This window comes from Gekko japonicus, unplaced genomic scaffold (genome assembly GCF_001447785.1).
Source record: "Gekko japonicus isolate JY-2015 unplaced genomic scaffold, Gekko_japonicus_V1.1 scaffold691, whole genome shotgun sequence".
NCBI classification, from domain to species: Eukaryota; Metazoa; Chordata; class Lepidosauria; order Squamata; family Gekkonidae; genus Gekko; species Gekko japonicus.
Window position 1 is genome coordinate 405,997 of NW_015175990.1, and position 23,925 is coordinate 429,921.

At 43.1% G+C, this 23,925-nt stretch overlaps 1 protein-coding gene across 1 annotated transcript in view; it reads right to left on the reverse strand.

Moving 5' to 3' along the window:
* Positions 1-23,925, reverse strand: part of GALNT11 (polypeptide N-acetylgalactosaminyltransferase 11) — a 52,576-nt gene that overhangs the window by 23,232 nt on the left and 5,419 nt on the right. Inside the window, exons 2-4 of the mRNA XM_015426346.1 lie at positions 7,326-7,658; positions 3,098-3,221; positions 1,966-2,132 (exon numbers count right to left, since the gene is read on the reverse strand). Of these exons, the coding sequence (XP_015281832.1) occupies positions 1,966-2,132; positions 3,098-3,221; positions 7,326-7,620 (586 nt within the window). The 5' untranslated portion in view covers positions 7,621-7,658. The remainder of the gene's footprint in view (positions 1-1,965; positions 2,133-3,097; positions 3,222-7,325; positions 7,659-23,925) is intronic.

Here is a 23,925-nt window from a genome sequence, read left to right on the forward strand (position 1 = left end):
CCACAGGAAATGTTTAAGGGCTCATTCCAAACAAACTCTCTGCCATTTAAATGTTCCATATAAACATGAGCCTTCTTCGATCCACAAGTAAAGGAATAGACATGAAGACTCCATAAAACTCAGGATAGTCACGGGCATATTCTCAATAAAATTAAGCAAAAAAACAAAACCCGTCAAGTATCTTAAGAAATCAGTACTGCACACAGAGTATTGTGCTTCGAGAATCCACGGCCTCCATCGTCACACATGCAAATTGTTACATGCAAGAATTTTCAGCAGTAAGGTGTAAAGGTGGATGAATGTTCTGAAGAGACTTCTTCTTGGAACCATAAGCATCACACATACCAGGTCTTCTCTCAGAGTCATTCTACAGTCCACTATGAATACACTTGAGGGATCTGGGAGAGTGATAAAAGTTCCTTTTCTCCTGCTCCTATATCAATTAGAGATGGGAAGGCTCACTGAAAAACAGAAGGAAAAATGGAGGGAGGGGGGGATCCCCCCTTTTCCCAATGGAACACCTGGGAAATGCTGAGGACCACTGGAAAAAAAACTCCTATGATTTTATTTTGAATAAGGGAAAGACTTTTTAAGAGAAGGGTTTATTCACTCAAAATGTACAGCATGAAAAAGTCTTTTTTCAGGTTTTTCTTCTGGAAAACTGGGAAAATCTGAACAGCAGCAAAAAAACTCCACACACACCCCGGTGGCTTCAAAACATCTGGATATTTCATGTGTGTAAAACCAACAAGACAGTCTAGACTCTCACTTCCTCAAAATGCATCAGGAAGCTGTTTTATTCAGGGCTGATAAAAGGACTAGAAAGGCCATTCAGAGATTGCTCCCTGGCTCAGTTCGGATTAACTAGCTGCAGGCACACACAGTCTTAGCGCCCCCTCTCCTACAGCAGTTTCATTGTGAGTTTGCAGCTTACCACAGAACAGTTTGCCAGTATGTCCAAAATGGCAAACTATGGTTAACACCTCCTCTTCCACACCAGAACTGGAAGTTATACTTTGAAACAGGATCGTCTGAACTGATGCATGGTGCACACAGAAAAGAGGAAGAGCACATTGTCATACTTTTGTTTGGGGAAGAACAAGATTTAGCTGATATGCCTTAGGTCATGTCAAGTAAATATGTGACGCTATTGCATAGTCACACCTTTCTTACATTTGACCAATAAGGAGATTTTCATGTAAATGTTGTTTATGTTTTTGTAACCAATTATGCCTTTTGAATATTATTCCCATGATGATGGTATGATGATGTCATTTTAAGTATTTAACTTTATGTATTTCCTGAATCTGTTCAGAATATGCTCAAGAAGAAGATGAAGAAGAAAAAGAAGAAAGTTGTCAATTTCTGGTTAACTATTTGGTCTAATTGTTTTCCTATTAATTGAGGCATGTTTCCTGATTATGCTGAGAAGAAAGTAGTCAGTTTTGATGGGTCCTTTGGCCTGTTTTCCATATTTCGTAACAATAAAATACAAGAACTTCCTCCTCATTTGACTTCATTTTTGACATGGAATCTAATGTCTACAACACTTCCTCCTCCAAAGGCCATATTTAGTATAAACCAACCAAGTATCAGTTGATTTCAATTGCCTGAAAACCCAGTTCCCTGTGTGCATTTGGGGAAGATTTCTCTAAGCCTGAAAGTATTTTTTCCTGAACACACATAGGAAAGAATCGGGAGCACAGATCATTGAAGCATTTGGCCAAGTAGGCTCCAGCATTCAGAAGGTTATACTAAACTAAAAGGTGCTACAGGACCCTGACTTTCTCCCAGCAACACCCTTACCCATGAAATTGGTCATTGTAACTCTTGTTAGTTCACGGAGAATGGGCCTGAGAGACTGACGTGCCTGAGCAGAACCACAGAGCCCACAGCTCAGCTCTTTCCAGCCCAACCCAAACTTAACCGCTGGATTACTATGCACAAAAAATGTAAGTCTCTCACCTAATTCACTGTTGTCATCCACCAAGATAATTTCATGGAGAAGGTATGATGGAGTGCGGTCTAGGACACTATGAACGGTCCGGAGCAAGGCAGAAAACGCTTCGTTATAGAAACAGATGACAATGCTCGCGTGGGGCAAATCTGGAGAGTAACTCTTTTCCTTACACCTGCAAAAAGGGCACAGGTTATAACAAGGCATTTACCAACACTCTCCCCAGCTGCGACTGAGTGAACTGAAAATTTAGATACTAGTATTTATGGAGATTGCCCAATCGGCCTGCATACCCGTCGTATCAACCTGATTATGCATTTTATACTCTTATACGCTCCCTGTGTGTAACGCTGCCATACGATAAATAAATACAAACACTACGGACAACCTTCAAAGCAGGAGCTGCTCCTTTCCTGCTCATGACAAACAGAAAGTGTCAGAATCAAAAATCCAGATGTCCAGCAGCCACTAGAACCTAAACACTGGGCAAAGCAGGCAGGTTGCTGGAAAGAACAGAAAACCATTTTCTCATCCCTCCACATGAACTGCTGTTTGCAAGATCTGTTTTATCTAGTTATACCCTGCCTTTTTCCCCAATGGGGACCCAAAGTGGTTCACATCATTCTTCTCTCCTCCATTTTATCTTCACAACAACCCTGTGAGGTAGGTCAGGCTGAGAGGGTGTAACTGGCCCAAGGTCACCCAGTGAGCTTCCATGGCATGAGTGGGGATTCGAACCTGGGTCTCCTGGATCCTAGCCTGACACTCTAACCCCTATGCCACACTGGGTCTCTGGCCTCTGCCTCCTCTCACACTATGGTAGATACAGAGATGTCTTTATTATTCCTGCCATTACATTCCACCTAAGCCTCAACTGTGCGACTGAACAACAACAAAGCCTATAACCTTTTTTCAGATAACAAGAACATGAAAAGTTCGAAATCAGCTCCCTAACAGGATTGTATCCCCCAGTAAGTACAATGTTTAGCTCTGCTATGCCACATTCCACAGCACTTCCTGCAACACAAATCCCTGCTGTCTACTCCCACGCCTTGACATAAGGATATCCATTGCACTAGCTTGACATCATAAGTCCTTTGAACCAATCATTTGTTTTATGGAGAAAATGCAGACACATACTTTGGATCTCTTGTGTCTGGCACGTCTCTGTGATATCCCAGCCTGTTACTAATGAGCATATTGAAGGCATGTTTTTGATAGCCCAAGTCTCTTACTTCCTGGTCTTGTTCATTAAAAATCATTCCTGTAACAGAAAAAAGGAGCAAAATTAGTTCATGACACACCAATTGCCAATGTCTGATTTCTAAAACTGAAAGTTCAACTCCCCCAATATGGCACCCACAGTATTTCTTTACACAACAAGGAAAAGATCAACATGGAGCTACCACAGCTGCACAAGACTGCCCATTAACACTTGTTAAAGCTGGAGCAGAAATGCAAGTTACTACCATAGCACTATAGTGCTGCTACAACATTAACTTCCAGGAGAAATAGTTGAAATAGTACTCTTTTGGGTTGCAAGGCATGGAGGGGGCCCAAGTGACAAACATAGTGCTTGTCTGTAAGTGGTCTTCTTTGTGGGATCATCTGTGCAGCCAGCCTGTGCACAATGACACACAGCCAAATGGGAGAAGTTTAATGGTGGCTGACACCCAATGGCTAAAGTATTGTGAAGAACCGTTGTCCCTCTGGGGGAGGCAAAATAGAAGAATTGGACAGGATGATTCCTGAAAGGAGCTGTCCTATCCAGACTGAATGCCAACGTCCTGCAAATATTCAGCAAGTGAGAGGAACAGATGGTATAGTACAGACGAGAGAGAGCCAAGCACCTCTTCTTTCAAATGCACTGCTCGCAGGATTTTCAGTTGTACAGAAAGCGCCCCTCCTTCAGATATATCCTAAATCACACAGGTCAACTGTGCAATTTGCCTTTATTCATTATGTGTCAAAAAGACAACAGCTGGTTTGGTCATATAAATAAAAGCCAGCTGGAATTCCGTCACATACCAGTAGACTGCAGCTAGCGTGTTTTACCACGGCACTGTAACCAGCAGTTGTATTATTCATTAACATGAAGGCAAATCGAAGGGGGAGACAATTCTTAGCCCCAAGGATTTAGAACGATTATTAAAGCTTAAATGCAATGAATTTGGGATTGTTAAGGCTATACTTCACACGATGCTGGTTGGAACTCAGTAAGTGTTACGTGGCCCTAAGAAGCAGCTATGGGAAGACCTCCGTTAAGGAGTTGGATCACAGAACTGGAGAAGGGAGAGATTAATTTATTCACCCACACACACACACACACAGTTTCCCTCCAGGCTGCTTAAAGACAAAATAACTCATAAGGACTTACAAGCCTCAGAAAGATGAACGATAAATGAAGAAAAGAAATGAGTAAAGCAGCTCAGGGTCCCCATTTCTGATTGTGGAAACAGGCATTATAGTGTTGTGTGTGGGGGGGAGATAAACACCCTTCCTTCCCCAGCGCTGCCCCCTCGATCCATATCAGTCAGTATACCATGCGTCAGCATCCAGGGACCAAATTACTACATGTGCCACTGCAACTTGAAGTCCAGCCTCAGATGAGGTCCAGCCTTTAGAGCTGCCTGTTTCCAGATCTTTATTATTTCTGTTGTCATATTTCCCAAACATCTACTTGCAACCATTAAGGTCACAAAAGCAAAAGGTTTCAGGAGCCTAAAAAGAACCCATAAGCAAAAGACACACACATCTGGAACTCTAGGTGGTTCTGAGGTCATACTGCCTGACCTTCCCAATAGTCACAGCCAACAAGCCTCTTCATCCACCATAACAACAAAGTAACAAAGAGTTACTGAAGAAACAGTAACTCAAAAAACAAATAAAAATCAATTTGTACTGTTTCTATATGCCATCAAGTCGCAGCCGACTTATGGCAGCCCCATAGGGTTTGCAAGGCAAGAGACATTTAGAGGTCGTTAAGAGCACGGACTCTAATCTGGAAGAACTGGGTTTGATTCCCCACTCCTCCACATGAAGCCAGCTGGTGTGACCTTGGGTCAGTCACAAGTTCTTTCAGAGCTGTTCTCTCATGAGCAGTTTCTGTCAGAGCTCTCTCAGCCCCACCTACCTCACAGAATGTCTGTTGTGGGGAGGGGAAGGGAAAGGAGATTGTAAGGTGCTCTGAGGCTCCTTTGGGTAGTGAAGAGCGGGGGTATACACCCAATCTCTTCTTCTTCTTCTTCATAGCAACCCTGGCATTCCTTGGTGGTCTCCCAGCCAAATACCTATCAGGGCCAACTCTGTTTCTGAGATTGGGCTAGCCTGGGCTATTCAGGTCAGGATGTATTTCTGAACAAATTTCAAATCCTGTGAAGAGAAACTTTGAAGGAACTGAGTATGTGTAGCCAAGGAAAGAAACCTGGGGCATCAGGGAAGATGGTTAAGCTCTTCAAATACCAGAAGGGCTGTGACACAGAAGAAGGCAAACCTTGTTCTCTGCTGCTTAAAAGGGCAAGACTAGAAGTAATGGGTTTAAATTCTAGTATATTTCAGTCGAACAGCTTCCAAATGGTGAGAGCAGTTCCGTAATGGAGCCAATTACTTAGGGAGCTGGGGGTGTCCCTCACCGGAGGTCTTCCAATGTAGGCTGGACAGTCATTTGCTGGGCATGCCCTAACTCTGCATCTTCTACATAAGGCAGGAATTTGGACTAGACCATCTATAAGACCCCTTTTAGCTGTATGAATCCAAGAATCCATTATTCAGTCCTTCAGTATGCAACTTGTACAGAGTAACACTACTATGCTGAATTTTCAATCCACAACAAAACAAAACAGGATTACCTGATCAGATGATGTTTGTTCTCACTTGACAACCAGCCCTAGTATACTTGGCACATCCCTAAGCTAGACAAGAGAAAAATCAGAGCCAGTTCTAATCTTTCAATAAAACAGCAGGTCTAATTGAATGGCCTCTGCATTTTTCATTAGCAATATATCGTAGCTAGTTAGAAATAAATGTTTGGCGCTTACTAATCCCAGGCAAGTTGCTGGGTTTCAAGGGATAAGGTTTCCTTATCAGTTTCTAATGTGGAGCTCCCATTCTCTTCTGGTCTATAACTATGTGCAAAGAAGTAGACACTTCAGATCTGGTTTGCCTGAAACCATTTTTAGTCCACCTTTGTCCTAAAAAAGAACTCGAGGTGGGTTCTCACAGTGTATCAATGATAACTCAGCCCATTCCCATGTTTTAGGCAGACAGTAGGCCAAGTCTTGTGTAAATATTCAGAGGAACTGCAACCTCCACTAAAAGTGATTTAAAAACCACATAAGCCTGACAACGGTCAACCCAGCAGCGATCGATGGAGAGTTTCTTTTGGTCTGGGTCTGACATCTATTAGTTCCCTAGATTCCCCACAGGCTTCCTTTGCATTCCACGTCAAAAACAGCTGGATGCAAAGCTACCCATGATACAGAGGTTCCCCATGATCCTGAGGCAAAAGTTGATTAATCAAATCCTCCTTTAGCAGGAAATGTGAATGAGCCCCCCACATTCTGACCAAAGAGGAACAAATTTCTGTCACTCTTCCACCAATCTCAGATATCATGCTGTGGGAAAGGTGACCCATCTCAGGGCAGTGGTCTAAAGTTTTCTTGACTTTCAGGTAGTAAGAAACTTGTTTTCTTTTGTGTTCTGTATTTTATAATTTCATCTCTTAGATTCCTCTGTTAGCTTATGTGAGTAGAATGAAACCTTTCTTACAAGTGGGACTTTGGCTGAGAGACTTTCTGAGTTACTACCCTCACATGCTTCATTATCACTCTATCAAACTAAGGGAAGTAAAAGCAAGCCAGAAATTTTTTTTCTTATCTCATACATGCATCTAGAGTGCCATCGAGGGGATAATTACTGGCTGCCCTGAACTGGCCTATTAAAATATTTAAAATCTCTAGGTGGCGGTAGGAAATTAACAAAGCAGTATCTGGCATCCAAGAGGCTTAGGTGCCTGTGTAAAGTCTCATATCTAGAGAAACCTTAACAATTATTATATTTATTTTATTGTTTAAAATCTGCTTCATTTGTAGCCTGTCTTTCTTCCTGGAACTCAAGGCAGAATTTAAAACACAATTCCATTGGACAGCAAAGACCTGCAATAAACAATGCAGCTCTCAACAACAGCAAAAAACAGAACACAAACAAAAAACAGTCTAAGACATGGCAATGCCATAATGTAGGAAATGGGTTGCAAAGGCAGAAGACAAAACAGTAAAGGAAGATGATACATACAGTAAGCACTGTGATAGACTACCACCCTCTCCCCTTATAAAAGCAACCTCTTGAGTTGTTCCATTCTTAGACTTACCCATTTCAGGAGAAAATTCAGTATCGCCCTCGATAGCATCCACGGCAGCATTTCCTAATGGATTCCTGATTTTGTTGTCTCTGTGCTGAGGTTCAGGTACATGTACTGGCCCACGAACAAAACGGGGATAGAATTTTTTGGGAAACGGCTTCTGAGGCTCAAACCCCTTGAAGGGCACATACTTGAAAGATTGGGTCTCTTCGCTGAAGTTGAAATAAATAAAAAGCAGAAGCGTCCAAGTCACAGAAGTGAAGAGGCAGCCATAGCAGAAATAGCGAAGTGTGACACTTCCCATTGTAATCCTAGCATTGTTGGTTGCACATTCTCAATCCCCTTTAAAAAGAAAAAAAAATCAAAGGAAACAGAGTAAGGCTTCCAATGCCAAGACGTTTCTAGCAAGTTGTTCTTAAGAGATGGCCTTTCAGAAAATCCTGTCTTCCAGATTAAGGCTGTATTTTAGTAATCGCATCCAAGAATAAAACTACCCTTCATCCTATACAAAAGCATTAAAAATACACACTAAATTAGTATTCCAATTCTGCACTGTGCTGAGTTTGAAATGCCACAGCACTAAGCAATACTGGATACCGAAATTTCTTTAAATGAAGCATTTATGGCATTTTGCACAGTGTACAACTGCAGAGCACTCTACAAAGCAAGAACCGAGGAATTTGCTCGGCATAACCATATCCCACAGGAATCCATTTTCATTTGCCTTCTGAATCTTTTCCAATAAATGTCTCTGTTTGGCTCAGTGTAGGCAAGAGTTTCCAAACCTCTCTCAAAACTTCATTAAAACATGAAGCTAGCAGTTGCCAGAGTAATTTTACCTTCTGACACTAAAAAGCTGTATGCAAGTCCAGACAGAAAACAGGGTTTTTCTCACAGGCTGCTCCAGGCTGCTGACCACCAGTGTTGTCAACACTTGGGACAAAGCTGTGCAAGACGAACAAGGAGAGAAAGAAAGTAGTACAAAGACCTTCGTCTGCAAGTGAAGTTTTAGTTCACTGACTACTGACAAAGTCAAGTTATAAGGTGCTAGAAGACGGCTTAACTAGAAAGTTTAAATATTTACAACCTAATTTCTTAACCTATTTGTAGCCTTGGTCAGCAACTAATTTTTAACAGGGTCCTAACTTAAAACTGTATAAGGGTCTTGCCAGCAAATACAGAAACGGAGGCTCAGTCAGAATCCTTCCATCCTCCTAGATGTTTCTAGGGGCCAAACTAAATCTAGGAAGCCCATTTCATATACTAGACAAAATTTATCTCCAACTTCCTCTCTCTCCTATTACGCATTTGTAGCACCCTCTTAATGACAACTTGACACCAGTGGCTACATACCTGGCTCTGTCTTTTCTCCCTCAATAATCCACAGCACTTTCCTTCTAATTCAGAAGTGAGAACAGTAAAAGCTTTGTTATTCAGCACTTGATTATACAGATGCTCAGTTATTTATTTATTTTATTTATTATTCCTATTTATACCCCGCCCTCCCAGCGAAACAGCTCAGGGCGGCTTACAGTACGATGTACCTAATCAACATAAAACTTTAAAAACATTTTAAAACAGCTTAAAAAATTTATAACATTTAAACATTTAAAGTGCTTGCAGTATTAATAATCCCTTAAATCAGATGGCGTGCTCTAAAATATATCATCCGAGTTCTCAATCCAGCGGTCTTCCAGTCTCCCACGTAGATATAGGCCTAACTCCACATTAGGGCCAGTCCTGTACTACAGATGTTCTAGTAGTATAGTTGGTGGTCATGATGGTGGCTCCTGCTTGAAAGTCTGGTGGAAGAGCTCCGCTTTGCAGGTCCTGTGGAACTGCAAAAGGTCCCGCAGGGCCCTGATCTCTTCTGGGAGCTCATTCCACCAGTAAGGAGCCGCCACCAAAAAGGCCCTAGTCCTGGTAGCGGCAAGCCTGGCATCTTTGGGGCCCAGGGTAATTAACCGATGTTGTGTCCCCGACATAGAAGAAGAAGAGATTGGATTAATACCCCGCCCTTCACTACCAAAGGGAGTCTCAGAGCGGCTTACAAACTCCTTTCCCTTCCCCTCCCCACAACAGACACCCTGTGAGGTAGGTGAGGCTGAGAAAGCTCTTGACAGAAACTGCTCTTTTTCAAGAACAGCTGTGCCAGAACTATGGCTTGCCCAAGGTCATCCAGCCAGGTGCAAGTGGAGGAGGGGGAAATCAAACCCAGTTCTCCCAGATTAGAGTCCACACACTTAACCACTACACCAAACTGGCTCTCACTCTCTGGGGTATATATAGGGAAAGGCGGTCCCTCAGGCATGCCGGACCCTGGCCATATAGGGCTTTAAAGGTAAGTACCAGCACCTTGAAGTGTATTCGGTATGCTATTGGCAGCCAGTGCAGTGACCTGGGCACAGGCCAGATGTGCTCCCAACGTGGGAGGCCCATCAACAGCCTGGCTGCAGCATTCTGCACTAGCTGCAGCTTCCGGATTTGCGACAATGGCAGCCCCATGTAGAGAGCGTTACAATAGTCTAATCTCGAGGTGACCATTGCATGGATCACTGTAGCCAGGTCGCCACGGTCGAGGAAGGGGACCAACTGCCAAATCAGCCGAAGATGATAAAAGGCCAACTTTGCAGTGGCTGCTACCTGGGCCTCCATTGTCAAGGAGGGATCCAGGAGCACTCCCAGACTCCTCACCTCCGACGCTGGCACCAGCAGCGCCCCATCAAAGGCCGGGAGTGGGATCCCCAACCCCGTGCCACCGCGACTCAAGCACAGGACCTCTGTCTTCACCGGATTTAGCTTCAACCAACTCAGCCTGAGCCAACCAGCCATGGCCTACAGCGCCCGGTTCAGATCTTCCAGTCTGGAGTCTGACCTGCCACCCAACATCAGATAGAGCTGAGTGTCATCAGCGTACTGATGAAAGCCCAACCCATACCTCCAAGCAACCTGGGCAAGGGGGCACATGTAGATGTTAAACAACATTGGGGAAAGCACCACCCCGAGGCACCCTGCATTCAAGCGGGTGTCTCTTGGACTGCTGTTCCCCTAGCGCCACCCTTTGTCCCCGACCCTGGAGAAAGGAGACAAGCCATTGTAAGGTGAGCCCCTGTATCCCCACGTCGGTGAGGCGGTGGGTCAGCAACTGATGGTCGACCATGTCGAACGCAGCTGACAGCTCCAACAACAACAACAGTGCTGCCGAACCGCCCCAATCCAGGTGACTTCGGAGATCGTCAGTAAGAGCAACCAACACCGTCTCCGTCCCGTGTCCCGGGTGGAAGCCAGACTGGAAGGGATCTAATACGGAAGTGTCATCCAGAAAGCCCTGCATTTGTACCACCACAGCCCTCTCAATTAATTTGCCCAAATAGGGCAAATTGGATACTGGCCAGTAGTCAGCCAATTCGGCCAGATCCAAAGATGTTTTTTTTCAAGAGAGGGCAGACAATCGCTTCCTTGAGTGCCCCCCAGGAACCATTACTCAGAAAGGGACTTGTTGATAATCTCCCTAAGGGCACCTCAAACCCCCTCGTGACCCGCTTGAATGAGCCAGGAATGGCACGGATCAAGATTGCATGTGGTTGGGCATACAGCAGAGAGCAATCTGTCAATTTCCTCTAGGCTGAGCGGGTCAAAATGAACCAAACCCAATGAGGACATGCAAGGGGTCTCGAGTTCACTCACGGTTTCAAATGTGGCGGGGAGGTCATGGCGGAGCGCCAAGACTTTATCCGCGAAGTAGCTCGCAAATGCCTCACAGCCAATCTCCACATTTGGTCTGCCCTGTGGCAGAACTGTTATCGACCAAATCGTTCCAAACAATTGGGCTGGGCGTGAGCAGGCGGACGCAATCGTAGCCGCACAGAACTCTCTTTTAGCGGCTTTGACTGCCATCTCATAAGATCTCATAAGCGTCCTATAAGATGCTCTTGTAACTTCGTCTCGAGCACGACACCACCATCTCTCTAGCCGTTTTAGCTCCCGCTTCATAAGCCACAACTCCTGGGTAAACCAGGGAGCGAGTCTAGAGTGGGGGCACAGAGGGCGCCGGGGAGCGATCTTGTCAATGCCTGTAGACAGCCGGCTATGCCAGTCCTCCACAAGCTCATCCAACGAGCCGCCAGGGAGCATCGGATCCCGCAGAGCCATCTGGAGTCACACTGAGTCCATTTGGCTCCGCGGATGAGCTAAAATATGCTCGCCGCCTAAACAGGGTCGGTGTGGAACATTCAGACGGGCCTTCAGGGCATGGTAGTCTGACCATGATACTGCTAAAGCTGTAATCCGGTCCACTGTTACCCCAGCCGCGAAGATCAGATAGAGCGTGTGCCCAGCCCGTTGAGTGGGTGTCATTACAAATCGGGGGAGTCCCAGCGCCGCCATGGATGAGCTGGCATTGCACAGTGGTAAGCTCCTCCTCAGCTACCATACCTCTGTCAGGATCAACAGCACACAGGTCCAAACATACTCTTCAGGAAAAGTTATGCTTTATTGGAATACTGTTCTGTTGCCAAGTAGTACAGTTACATTGTCAGAAATAACGATTAGTGCAAGGGACTCAATACATATACTCTGATGCCTCATCTAGCTAAGCAAATGAAATCCAAGCACACGCGCAAGAAATCTCCCAGCGGGACATTACATCATAAACGGGAGACTCGCCCCACCCCCCTGAGAGCAGAAATATTCACACCGATAGTGGAATTCAAGCCCTCCCTTCTCTTCAAGGTTACACTGATAGCGCTGTCTGGCTGAGCCAGTTCGCACGGGCAAAAGAGTGCCTCCCTTATGTTACCCACGGCAGCTAAGCAAAGCATGCACGCATGCGCAAAGGTCAGGGACGAAAGAAAACTAAGAAAGCATGGCAGCTAGCTAACAACCTCTGAGTTTCTGAGCATGCATCTACTGATGGACAGCCACCCAGATTCTGCTCCTGAACATGTGGACAGGGTGTTACAAGTCGTGGCTGGATGGCTACCGCAGAACAGACTGAAAATGAATCCATTGAAGACAGAGGTCCTGCACCTGAATTGTGGGGGACTGGGACTGCCTTTGATGGGCCCCCTCTGGTGCCAACACCTAGGGGTGTTCCTGGATACATCACTGACTATGGAGACCCAGGTCACCACCACTGCCAGGTCTGCCTTTTTTCATCTGAGGCAGATCAGGCAGTTGGCCCCATACCTCACCCCCCGTGACCTGGCTGTGGTGACCCATGCAACGATTACGTCCAGACTAGATCACTGTAATTCTCTCTAGGTGGGGCTGCCCTTGACTCTGCTCCAGAAGTTGCAGCTAGTCCAGAATGCAGCAGTGCAAGTGTTGATGTTGTTGTCTGTGTGGGCACACATCCACCCAGTGCTGCGTGAACTGCACTGGCTGCCTATCGAATATCGGATCCATTTCAAGGTGCTGGTGCTTACCTTTAAAGCCCTATATGGCCAGAGGCCTGCATATCTTTGAGACCGCCTCTCCCCATATAAGCCCCATAGAACATTGCGTTCTCCAAACCAGCCAGGTAGTCCCTGGCCCTAGGGATGTCCAACTCACCTCAACTAGGGCCAGGGCTTTTTCAGCGTTAGCCCCTACCTGGTGGAATGAGCTACCTTATGAGATCAGGGCCCTACGGGACCTGTTACACTTCCGCAGGGCCTGTAAGACGGAGCTCTTCTGCCAGGCTTTCAGTTGAGGCAGCGGGCATCCATTTTGATCTCCCCCCCCCCGAAACCGACTGAAACTATAGCATCACCAGAATTAATACCACTGTATGTTTTTAGTGTTTTACTGATTTTAGTGAGTTTAATTAATGTTGTATCAATTAATTTGTTTTAATTGTAAATCTGCATCATTGTCTGGAACCCATCCTGAGCCTGCTATGCGTGGAGGGTAGGATACAAATCCAATAAAATAAATAAATATACTTTCCACTCCCAGGGCCACAACCAGACAGCTTGATGCCTCCCACTACTGTTGAGCTTCTGACAACTGGTGCTGCCAGCTCCTGCCCCCCTTTCTCCTGCCTCAAGCTGTTGGGAGCCAGCTCTGTTGGACAGCTCCCAGGCATCTAACCTGTTTGTCATAGGGTGAAGCTGGGGGGGGGAAGGCTCCCGACAGGTGTGGGGCACAGTCGCTGAGCATTCCTCTGAGTATCCAACATATCTGATTAACTGGCAAACCCCCCTTTCTTGTGAATGCCAGGCAACAAAGCTGTTCCTATAACAGTGTTCATCGCCATCGGATTAAAGACTTCTATAACTAGCTCTAGAATACAAGAAGGAAAAATCTTTTGGACCTACAAGTAGCAGAAGCTGTTCCTATAACAGTGTTCATCCCCATCGGATTATAAGACTTCTATAACTAGCTCTAGAACACAAGGAGGAAAAATCTTTTGGACCTACAAGTAGCAGAGGAAGGTGATACAGAAGTATATAAATAATCAAAAACTGTTGGTGACTTAGCAAAGCTCTCAAGCAAGTAGCAGTTTCCTTCCCCATCAGAATACCGCAGCCATTTCAGATTCACGTCAACTTGTAAGGTTTTGTATGTTTTACCTGCTTTACATTTATAGCTGTTCGCCTGCATTTTGCCTAAGTAAATCTCAGCTGGTTGAGGGTACTTTTAAATGGTTAAATAATCTCTAAGCATTCATGAAGATCATGCATTTTGCCTAAGTAAATCTCAGCTGGTTGAGGGTACTTTTAAATGGTTAAATAATCTCTAAGCATTCATGAAGATCATGAAACAGATAAGTAAAGCACAGTCATGAGTAAAGAATGACAGAATCAACAGCTTGCAGCAGTGGACAGACTAAACATATAGATGAGCAAACACTTGTACTCCAAGTTAATGAAATCTAAGTTGCAGGTTTATATCACAACTGCTAATGATGAGCAGAATTCCCTTTGCACCCATAATCTGCATTGAAAAGTGCAGAACAATACCTTTTACCAACATAATTTACAACAGCATGGTTGAGGAGCATAAAGGCCAACTAATCTGCATTAAATCTTAAAAACTGATGATTACAGCAGGCACCAATTACTAGCACTGATGTGCAGGGGAAATAAAGCTTAAAACCATATGTGAAATCCTTCTAGAGTCAGTGTCCAAAATACAGCCCTGTATTTCTCAGAGTATATACTTCTTAAGGCATTTGTGACATGGTCAGCATGCATCCACTAATTAATACCATTTTGTGTAAATTCTCAATTAGGTAGGATGGTAAATGCCAAAACAAATGTTGCCATTTTATTATGAATGAAAACAAATGAGAGAAACTGTTCCACTCGGTTCAAAAGACACCCATTTTCCCCCCTCTTTGCATTCCTTCAAATATGTTGGCTACTTTGTAGGTTACCAAAATATACCTTGGCAGAACCTATTAAGAAAGTGCCAGCACATCAAACAGTCCTTCAACAGAGAGGTCACACACTGTTGTTGCTTCTTTAGGCTCAGGAAAGTAGAATATAAGACAACAGAAAACTAAAACATACTATATCTTGTAACAGATTCCATTTCTCTACTGACCCACACTTGTTTATGTAATTTAAGACACTGTCTAACTCCAAAAGCTTGATCTGTCCCCCAATCAGATGGTCAAATTCCCTGATGGATAGATCTTCTGACTCAAGCTTCCTTGCACATTCTTTTTCTTTTCCATAGACAAAGCAGTTTCAGTCTGACATCTGTAGTACATGAACCATCACCTGCTTTGGTGGCTAAATTCCACTGGCTTGAATCAATGGTGCGAAGGATACTTACTTTCTGTAAAATAATTAACAAAGCAAACAGTAATTCTAGTATGGCTACAACTAGGTAAGTAGTTAATAAGTCTACTGATAAAAATGAGCTTCCTGTTATTTGTTCCATTTCTAACACAGTTCTCTTCCATGGAACTCAAGGCAACAAATACAAGGATCCCATGCAGTTTCCCACCCATGCACTGACCAGAACCAGACCAGGTTATCTTGAGTAAGGTTGTTGCATCATTTGCCATCAGACGATATCCTGGGACATGTTAGAATTGAGATGAATGCTGTATGTAACCAGACGAATGCTGTATGTAACCAGACCAGGTTATCTTGAGTAAGGTTGTTGCATCATTTGCCATCAGACGATATCCTGGGACATGTTAGAATTGAGATGAATGCTGTCAGACTTAATAAGGATATTGTAAGCATCAAAAAGGGGAGGGGATCAAACAGGTTAATGTAACAGCCCACATCATGATTATAACACACACACACATACAAATGGACTAGACATGCCAGTTCACAAAAATCCTGTTTGGAACAGATAGGTAGGAGTGATTGTTAGATAAATATATTCCTTCTCTCACTCCAAACTATTGTGGCTTACCAAGCACAGCTGGAAAAACAGCTTTGGTTGGGTACCCCAAATGCTTGCAGATTTTTGTGACATGCTCACAGTACAAAACCTTATTATCATTACTGATATAGAATTATGAGAAGTCATAAAGAAACAGCCCAGACTCTTTCATGGCTGATGTCCCTAAAGCTGACACAGAACACTTCCCTCCTATTGCTTCTTATTTCATTCCAGCTTTAGATTTTCTCAGCTTTGAAATCTCTCTTGCACTTAGTGCCCTTTCGATTTTTGTTCTAGTCAGTTTTGAAGTTATTCTCCAACCAGAGAACCTTTCTCCTTTAACCTGTTTAACAAATATTAAGAAATCACTGTGCCATCCAAGTCACATCCCACCTGTTACACTGCCCACTCTTGAAAAAGCATTAATATCAGTCTTCTCGGCCCAAGACTGCACTTCAGCGCATCCTGCCATGTGATACCCCCAAATCCTTGGAGTCATACAAAGCTGACTCAATCTATAAGGCAGTAATAACATTCAAAAGCACAGGCAGTACTTTGCAAAATGACTATTAACATTCAGCATTAGGGGTGAAAATCTAACAGTGTTGATTTTTATTTTCACCCACAGAACAGATGGTCTTTAATACTGTATAGGTAACAATGTTCTTCTGCAGGAGCTTTTACATGCACTGCACACGTACACACTGGCACAGTGACTTACAGTACAATCCTATTCAGAGTTATCCCAGTTTAAGCCCACTGAAAGCAATGGACAGACTGGAGGAAGTCTCAATAGGATTGCACTTTCCCCCCAAGACCCTGAACTTTTCTCTTAAAAAACAAAACCCTAAACCGATTGCTAGCACTTAACTTTGCAAAGAAGAGTCTGAAAACACTGACAGTCACTGCTAAGGACACCATCAAAGACCCTGCAGAAAACACAAAGCCATAAACCATAAGGAAGCTTCGGACAAGTCCCCTAGAGAACAGGAAATCAAACTTCAGTGGTTTGCAGTCAGGACTGAATACACTTAAAAGAAAGGATGCGGTTCTTCAGCAAGCCACCCCAAGTTCTGTGCCAACAAAAACTTCCTTATAAGTGACATATATATAATTCAAACAAAGGAAATTTGCACACATTTCTGTTTTGTAGAGATGTTTGGCCTCTGCCACTCAGGGAGGGGGAAAAAGCTACGTAGAGCATGCATAAGAAATTTACATAAGTCACAGCCCTGACAGAATATTTAGTCCAGCATCTTGCTTCACACAAAGGCTGACCTGATGCCCTGGAAGACCCACAGTAGGACACAAAAGCCCTCCCTCTGTAACTACCCACACCAGCGACTGACACCTCCAAACATGGTAAGTCCCATTCAGCCATCATGGCTGCGGCTGAGTGTATTCTAAACCCCCTTTTAAAGTAATCTAACCCTAGCACACTGGCTATCTCGGGGCAGCAACTTCCGAAAGTTCATTATGCATTTTGATATCAAAAGGGCAACTTTCCATTTACATAAATGCTGGACTTCACAGCATTATGGTCACTGCCACCCACCACTGCATACCAGGTCCTGAGCACCACAAGGTTTCAAGACTAAAGGAGAAGCAACTTTGGACAATTCCATGACTAACAGTATAATCCTAAATAAAGTTGGTAATGGAAAGTGCTGCCAAGTCACAGACAACTTAAGCTGAAATAAATAAATAAATAAATAAACTTATGGTGAGCCCACAGGATTTTCAAGGGAAGAGACATTCAGAGGTGGTTCGGCATTGCCTGCCTCTAAGTAAAGTTACACCTTTTAAAAACCTTTGACTGCAGCCATCCCTGAGCAACAGTATCCATTCCCAAACAGGTAATCAAGATAATACTTACACACACTACTGAGATGACCACTCCACGCACACGCACACACATAGTGAGACTGGATGCAACCCTTAGGCACTTCCCACCACACCCTCCCCCCTACTGTGCACAGAAGTGAACTGGAAGATTCCAGTGATTTGAAATGCAATTTCTCCCAAACCTGGACATTGAAAAGGACCTTAATATTCTGGGCTAGGGGACAGCGTGCTTGGAATCTTGTAGTTCGTTTCCACACAGGAACAGGTGGGCAGGACTAACACACAACTCGAAGGGGAAGGAAGACAGCACCTTAAAAGACCCACAGAATTACAATACTCCAGCCCTTTAATCCCCTCCAAACTCACAATCCATAGTAACATGCACAAAAAGGGTCTCATTACCCCAAAAGGAAGTTGTTCAAGAAAAGTATGCAATACCATTACCAAAAGATCTGTTAAGTGCATCCTGAGAAAATCCCAGGTACCCTCCACTTTTAGCTCTTAAACATTTGTAGGTGGTATTTGAGAACATAAGGATTCATTCAGCTTTTAAACAGAATTTACTCCTTAATATCTGCTACTGGCCCCTAGGAATCTGAAACATTTTATCAGCCCTGCCTGTGAGAAACCACTCCCAGGGCTGGGCATTAAGCATAAAAATTATTTATCAAGTAACTGATACTTTCAAAACAACTCAACAACTGCTAAGTTTATTATTTTTCTTTATAGGATGTCTTAACACACCTTCAGTCCATGAGTACTGCAAACATGCCTGTAATGATTCCTTGTTTTATATGTGTGTGTGTCTCTTTAAAAGTTTGGTTGCATGGTGGTGGTAAGTAAACTAGAGTGGTTGAGAGAAGCAAGCGTGGTATGATTGGTAGTTGACAGAGAGGGGGAGGGGTTTTGGAAGTGAGAATGAGTGGATATGTCTGTATGTCAGTCAGAGGTTACAGTTACAGTTTTGACAGTTGATAAGTTCAGTTAGTTCTGTGTGGGGAATGAGTTAGATAAGCTGTTAGTTTTGTGTTGAAGCAGTTAAGAGCAGCTGAGGTTGTTCTGAGAGAATAGGAAAAAGTAAATGAACGTTTAATTGAAGACAAGTTATAAGAAAGGCTGTATGTCCTGATAAACTGGAGAGAAAGAGTGAAATTATATGACCTTGAGTTAAAGTGTTACAAAGTTACCTGAAAGATCCCTGTCAGTAAGGGAGCATATTGTGTGTGATACACCAAGCAATGGTTCATTTATTACACATTACTAGATACCTTGTTCCACCCTTTTATTTATGAATTATTTCAATAAATCCTCTTTGATTCAAATATACCAGCTCTGAAAGAAATACTTCCTCAGGACCACATAGTTCCTCATAAGCCTTGAACTCGGTCTACCTAACCAGCAAGAGCAGAAGTAAAAGTATAAAGGTTTAGAAAGCCTTAAATTTCCTGGTGGCAGCCGTATATACATAGTAGAATAAAATAAAGAACACTTTTAAAGGGAAACCAGTCCTCCAGAATAAGGAGGGTGTCACAATGCCGTACTGGAGTGACTTTGATAACTTTGGTAATGTTGATTAATTAAACATGTTCCCATCCACCTGGATTTCCACAAAATATGAAAAACTGAATTATTCAGGAAGACATTTTTATAACAGTAAACAGAGCTTAAGGGACTGGTTCAGGTAGGTGTTTTTATAAAGGGGAGAACAATCTTTGCATTATGAGTTTATTATATGTATCATCCTGCTCTTACTTGCATTGTTTATATTTTTTGCAATACCCTTTTCTGCATTGTTTGAGATAAGATGTGGAATACTTTCCCAAAATTTTTAATTTTTAAAATTATAGTCCTATTGCATTGCTTATTTGATGTTTTATGCTATTTAACTGCCCTGATACACATTGTGTACCAGAAAATGTAGGTATTTCCCGATATTCCTGAATCCCAATATTGGTATGGTATTGGGATTTGGGAAATAACCGGGACGTACGAGTGAACTCAAAGGCGTGAGTTGACCCTTCCGGGTTTGGAGTTCGCTCTCAGCACAGCTTGCAAAAGGCATTTAAAGGGACCATCCTTTTAAAGAGACTGAAAATAAAGCCAGTTTGGTGTAGTGATTAGAAGCGCAGACTCTAATCTGGGAGAAACAGGTTTTATTCCCCACTCCTCCACATGCAACTGTTGGTGTGACCCTGGATCAAATACATGTTCTCTCAGAGCTGCTCTCTCATGAGCAGTTCTCGAGAGAGCTCTCTCAGCCCCACCTACCCCACAGGGTGTCTCTTGTGGGGAGAGGAAGAGAAAGGAGATTGTAAGCCGCTCTGAGACTCCTTTGGGTAGTAAGGTAAAGGTAAAGGTTCCCTTATTCGAAAGCCAGTCAAATCCGACTCTAGGGTTGCGGTGCTCATCTCCGTTTCAAAGCCGAAGAGCCAGCACTGTCCAAAGACATTTCCGTGGTCATGTGGCCAGCATGACTAAACACTAAGGCGCACGGAACGCTGTTACCTTCCCACTGAAGTGGTACCTATTTATCTACTTCCAATTTCTTGCTTTCGAACTGCTAGGTTGGCAGGAGCTGGAACTAGAGACAGGAGCTCACTCCGTCATGTGGCACACTCGGGTCTCGAACTGCTGAACTACCAACCCTCCACAGCCTGCAGTTCAGCGTCTTAACCACTTGAGCCACCGCAGCTCCTTTGGGTATAAACCCTTGGGTAGTAAAGGGTAGGTATAAACCCAATCTCTTCTTCTTCTTCTTCTTCTTACCTCTGAGCGATGCCAGCTAACTCCTCCATAAGTGAACTTGCTGTTCTCCCATGTGGGACTACACAGAAGCCACGAAGATTAAAACGGAGTTGCACTTACCTGTAACCATTGTTCATTGAGTGGTCTTCTGTGCAGTCACACATTCCCCCCCCTTCCTTTCCCCGTTGTGGGCTTCTCGGTTCATGCTCACTCCTTATGGTGGTGAAGGAAGAACTGATGGAAGAGCACTCCCCTTCTCCATCACATGACCCTTTGGGTGGGAAATTCTACACTAAAGACTAAAGGGAGGGTGAGCACTCTTGGGATCTAGAAACTTCTCTATAAAGCTTGCTAACCCTCTCTGTGGCTGGCCTGTGAAAGCGCACTCCCATGCATGCCTGCACAAAAGCCACTCAATGAACAACAGTTATGGGTAAGTGCACTGTTTAACCAGGAAATCCTTAAATTAGGAAGCTTTGCATACCTCAGGCTCTTTTCAATCATTTGCACATTGGCTTAAGAACATGAAAGTCCATTTATGTATTTAACAGACCTTCAGTAATCACATGCACAACATATCCAGAATATCACACACACTGCATGATTGTATATTCTGGATTTAATATTAACACTATAGCATCTCACATATTTAAAGACGAAGACAGGTCTTCTAGTTTCTGCTGAATTTCAAAAACATTATAGACTCAACATGTGCTTTATTCTGGTAGTGTGTTCCTATATTTTATTTGCCCACTTCAGACTGTGTTTCCCCAATTTTATCCAGTTTTAGTAATCAGTACTTAATCACTATGCTACTAAATGCATCCCTGCCAGAAGATTAGACTTTGTGGGATTTAGAAGGATTACTTCAGCAACCACAAGCTACAGAATGGCTCTCCTTCCTATATTCAGCTTTACTCGTCTTCAAAGTGCCTATACAATAATAATAGTTCTTCCTTTCAGCCTCATTTGTCAGTATGCAACAATCACAATTCAAAAAATAATCATGCAAAAGACCTGTACAACACAGCAGCAACAGCACAGTACTACCAGTGAATGCAAAAAAGGACTGCTATATGATTCCCATTTTTAAAAGTTCAACAGTTACCCCTCCCCCAAGAAGATAACTACAATGAGTCAAGAAAACAGAGAAATATCTTCAATCCCTTCAATTCAGTTCTTAGGAGAACTTAATAATTATGATAAATGACAATTACCAATGTTGCTTAATCAAGTCACTGGCATAGTAAATGCAGTGCTAACACCAGTAGGATTGCCATCTAAGTCTGCCGCACCAAAAACAAAACAAAAAGAGAGAGTCATGGCACCCTGAAGACTAACAGATATAGGGAAACATAACTTTTCATGACAGAAGCTAGAGATTTGAAGTACCAAACACCTTGTTTCTGAGGAAGTTCTTTTCCATTCTTCGAGCAGAAAAACTGGGAAATGTGGGAGTGCACTGAAATAAGAATCTAACGTGAACCCTTTTCTTTTTTGGAATGAAGGAAATGTCTGTGAAGCCCATGTTTTTCATAGTCAAAATGTATAGCATGAAACAATTTGAAAATGTTTTCAAATTGTCCACTAGAAAAACTGGGAAAGTTTGAGAAGAGTAGGGGGGAAACCCCCCTATGAAATATTCCCCTTTTGGAATGAGTGAAATCTTTTCAAAGCACGGTTTTACTTGCAATGTGTACTACTAAAAATTCTATGTACAATCCTCATCACATGCTAGGATTGAACCTGAGAGCTTCTACATGCAGCCCCTCATTAGATAACGGTAGTTCCTATGTCTACTGTAGACATAAATCACATAATATGCATACTATTAAAATGTAAGTAATTTTGGCAACAAGCTGCTATACTGTGTCTATTATTAAAGAGATCAGTGTTTCACATCTCTACTCAGAGCCCACTTCATTAGTTAAAATAAAATCTCTTTTAACAGAAAAATATATACAAGAAGGTAGGAAGTAAAAGGGGGGAAATAACAGTTAAAAGCCATGAGCTGCAAACTCAGAACTATACATGATAAAAGGTAAAGGTAAAGGTTCCCCTGCTCGAAAGCCAGTCGAATCCGACTCTAGGGTTGCGGTGCTCATCTCCGTTTCAAAGCCGAAGAGCCAGCGCTGTCCGAAGACGTTTCCGTGGTCATGTGGCCGGCATAACTAAACACCAAGGCGCACAAAACGCTGTTACCTTCCCACCAAAGTGGTTCCTATTTATCTACTTGCAATTTCTTGCTTTCGAACTGCTAGGTTGGCAGGAGCTGGAACTAGAGACGGGAGCTCACTCCGTCTTGCGGCACCCGGGTCTCGAACTGCTGAACTACTGACCTTCCACAGCCTGCAGTTCAGCGTCTTAACCACCTGAGCCACCGCAGCTCCAGATACATGATAAACACAATAATAATAATTCAAGATCACTACAACTGGTGATAACACAATCTATTTAAGTCATTTAACACATGTACAGTCTACAAAAAGGTTAGGTGTAGTGACAAATAATTTGGCAATTTCTCATTAGAAGTTGTTTAGTTGAAGAGTGCTCTCTTTCTGACCAGCAAAATTTTTTCCTTGTAGACTGAAATGTTCTAAGCCACTGTTCCCATTTCCCCATTCCCCCCCCTCTCTCTCTCTGTCTATCCATCCATCTATCCATACATACATACACATACACACACACACATACATATACAAACACGCACAAACACATACACAGAGAGACTGAATTAACAGACTTTAGGCTATGAAAGCAGATACATCAGTAAATCTGTGGCACCTTAAAGACTAACAGAACCCATGATTGTTTCTGCCGCAGTAATAACAAAATTCCTGTTCAAAGTAAGCCATCTCTGTCGCATAACACCTCATGCCAAAGAAAACGCAAGGATTATTAGAGCCAACAAATCTAAGTCACACGGCACCGTAGGAATGGAAATCATTCTGTTTTCTGCAAGTTTGCACAATGACCCTGCAATTTATATTTAGTGTATTATAATAATTGATACTATGTAGTTTGGTAAGTTATAAAGCATACTTTTTATTCTGATTTAGGCTTGGAGTTTGCACAAGACGAGAATGAGGGCTAAGCCACTCAGCTAAGTAAACTGAAGGTTTTTCTCACAATATTGAAAGCAAGAGCCAGCCAACCTTCAGAATACACAAAACCCTTCTAACAAAGGGTTTGTTAGTAAATAACACATCAGAGCCTGCCAAGAAATTTTTAATGTGTTACGATTTATTTCGAAGATTTGCAGATAGTCTATACACAATGCGCAAGCAACTCTAAATGTCAGAATGCAACAGATGGGAGATACCACGGCAACAATGGGAGAACAAACAAATTTGCTCCTGCTTTAGACCAGACCCAGAGATCTAAGCTTATATGACATGACTGGTGTAATGTTATTTATTCAAATAAAGCATACGCTGCCTGTCCCAAGATCTGCTCAAGATGACTCACAAATTACTAGCAATACAATAGAATTTTTAAAAAGCATAAAATTATCAACAAAACAGGCAAGCCTGCTGGGAATATAAAAACAACATTTAGTAGCCTAAAAGTACCCCTAGAACAGCCCACATGCTATAAAAAGGACTTTAAAACTGTAACTTTACTGACCTCAAACCATTTAGGTAAGGTAAAAATGAGTATACTGAACTGGGTCTAAAAACAAATGGAC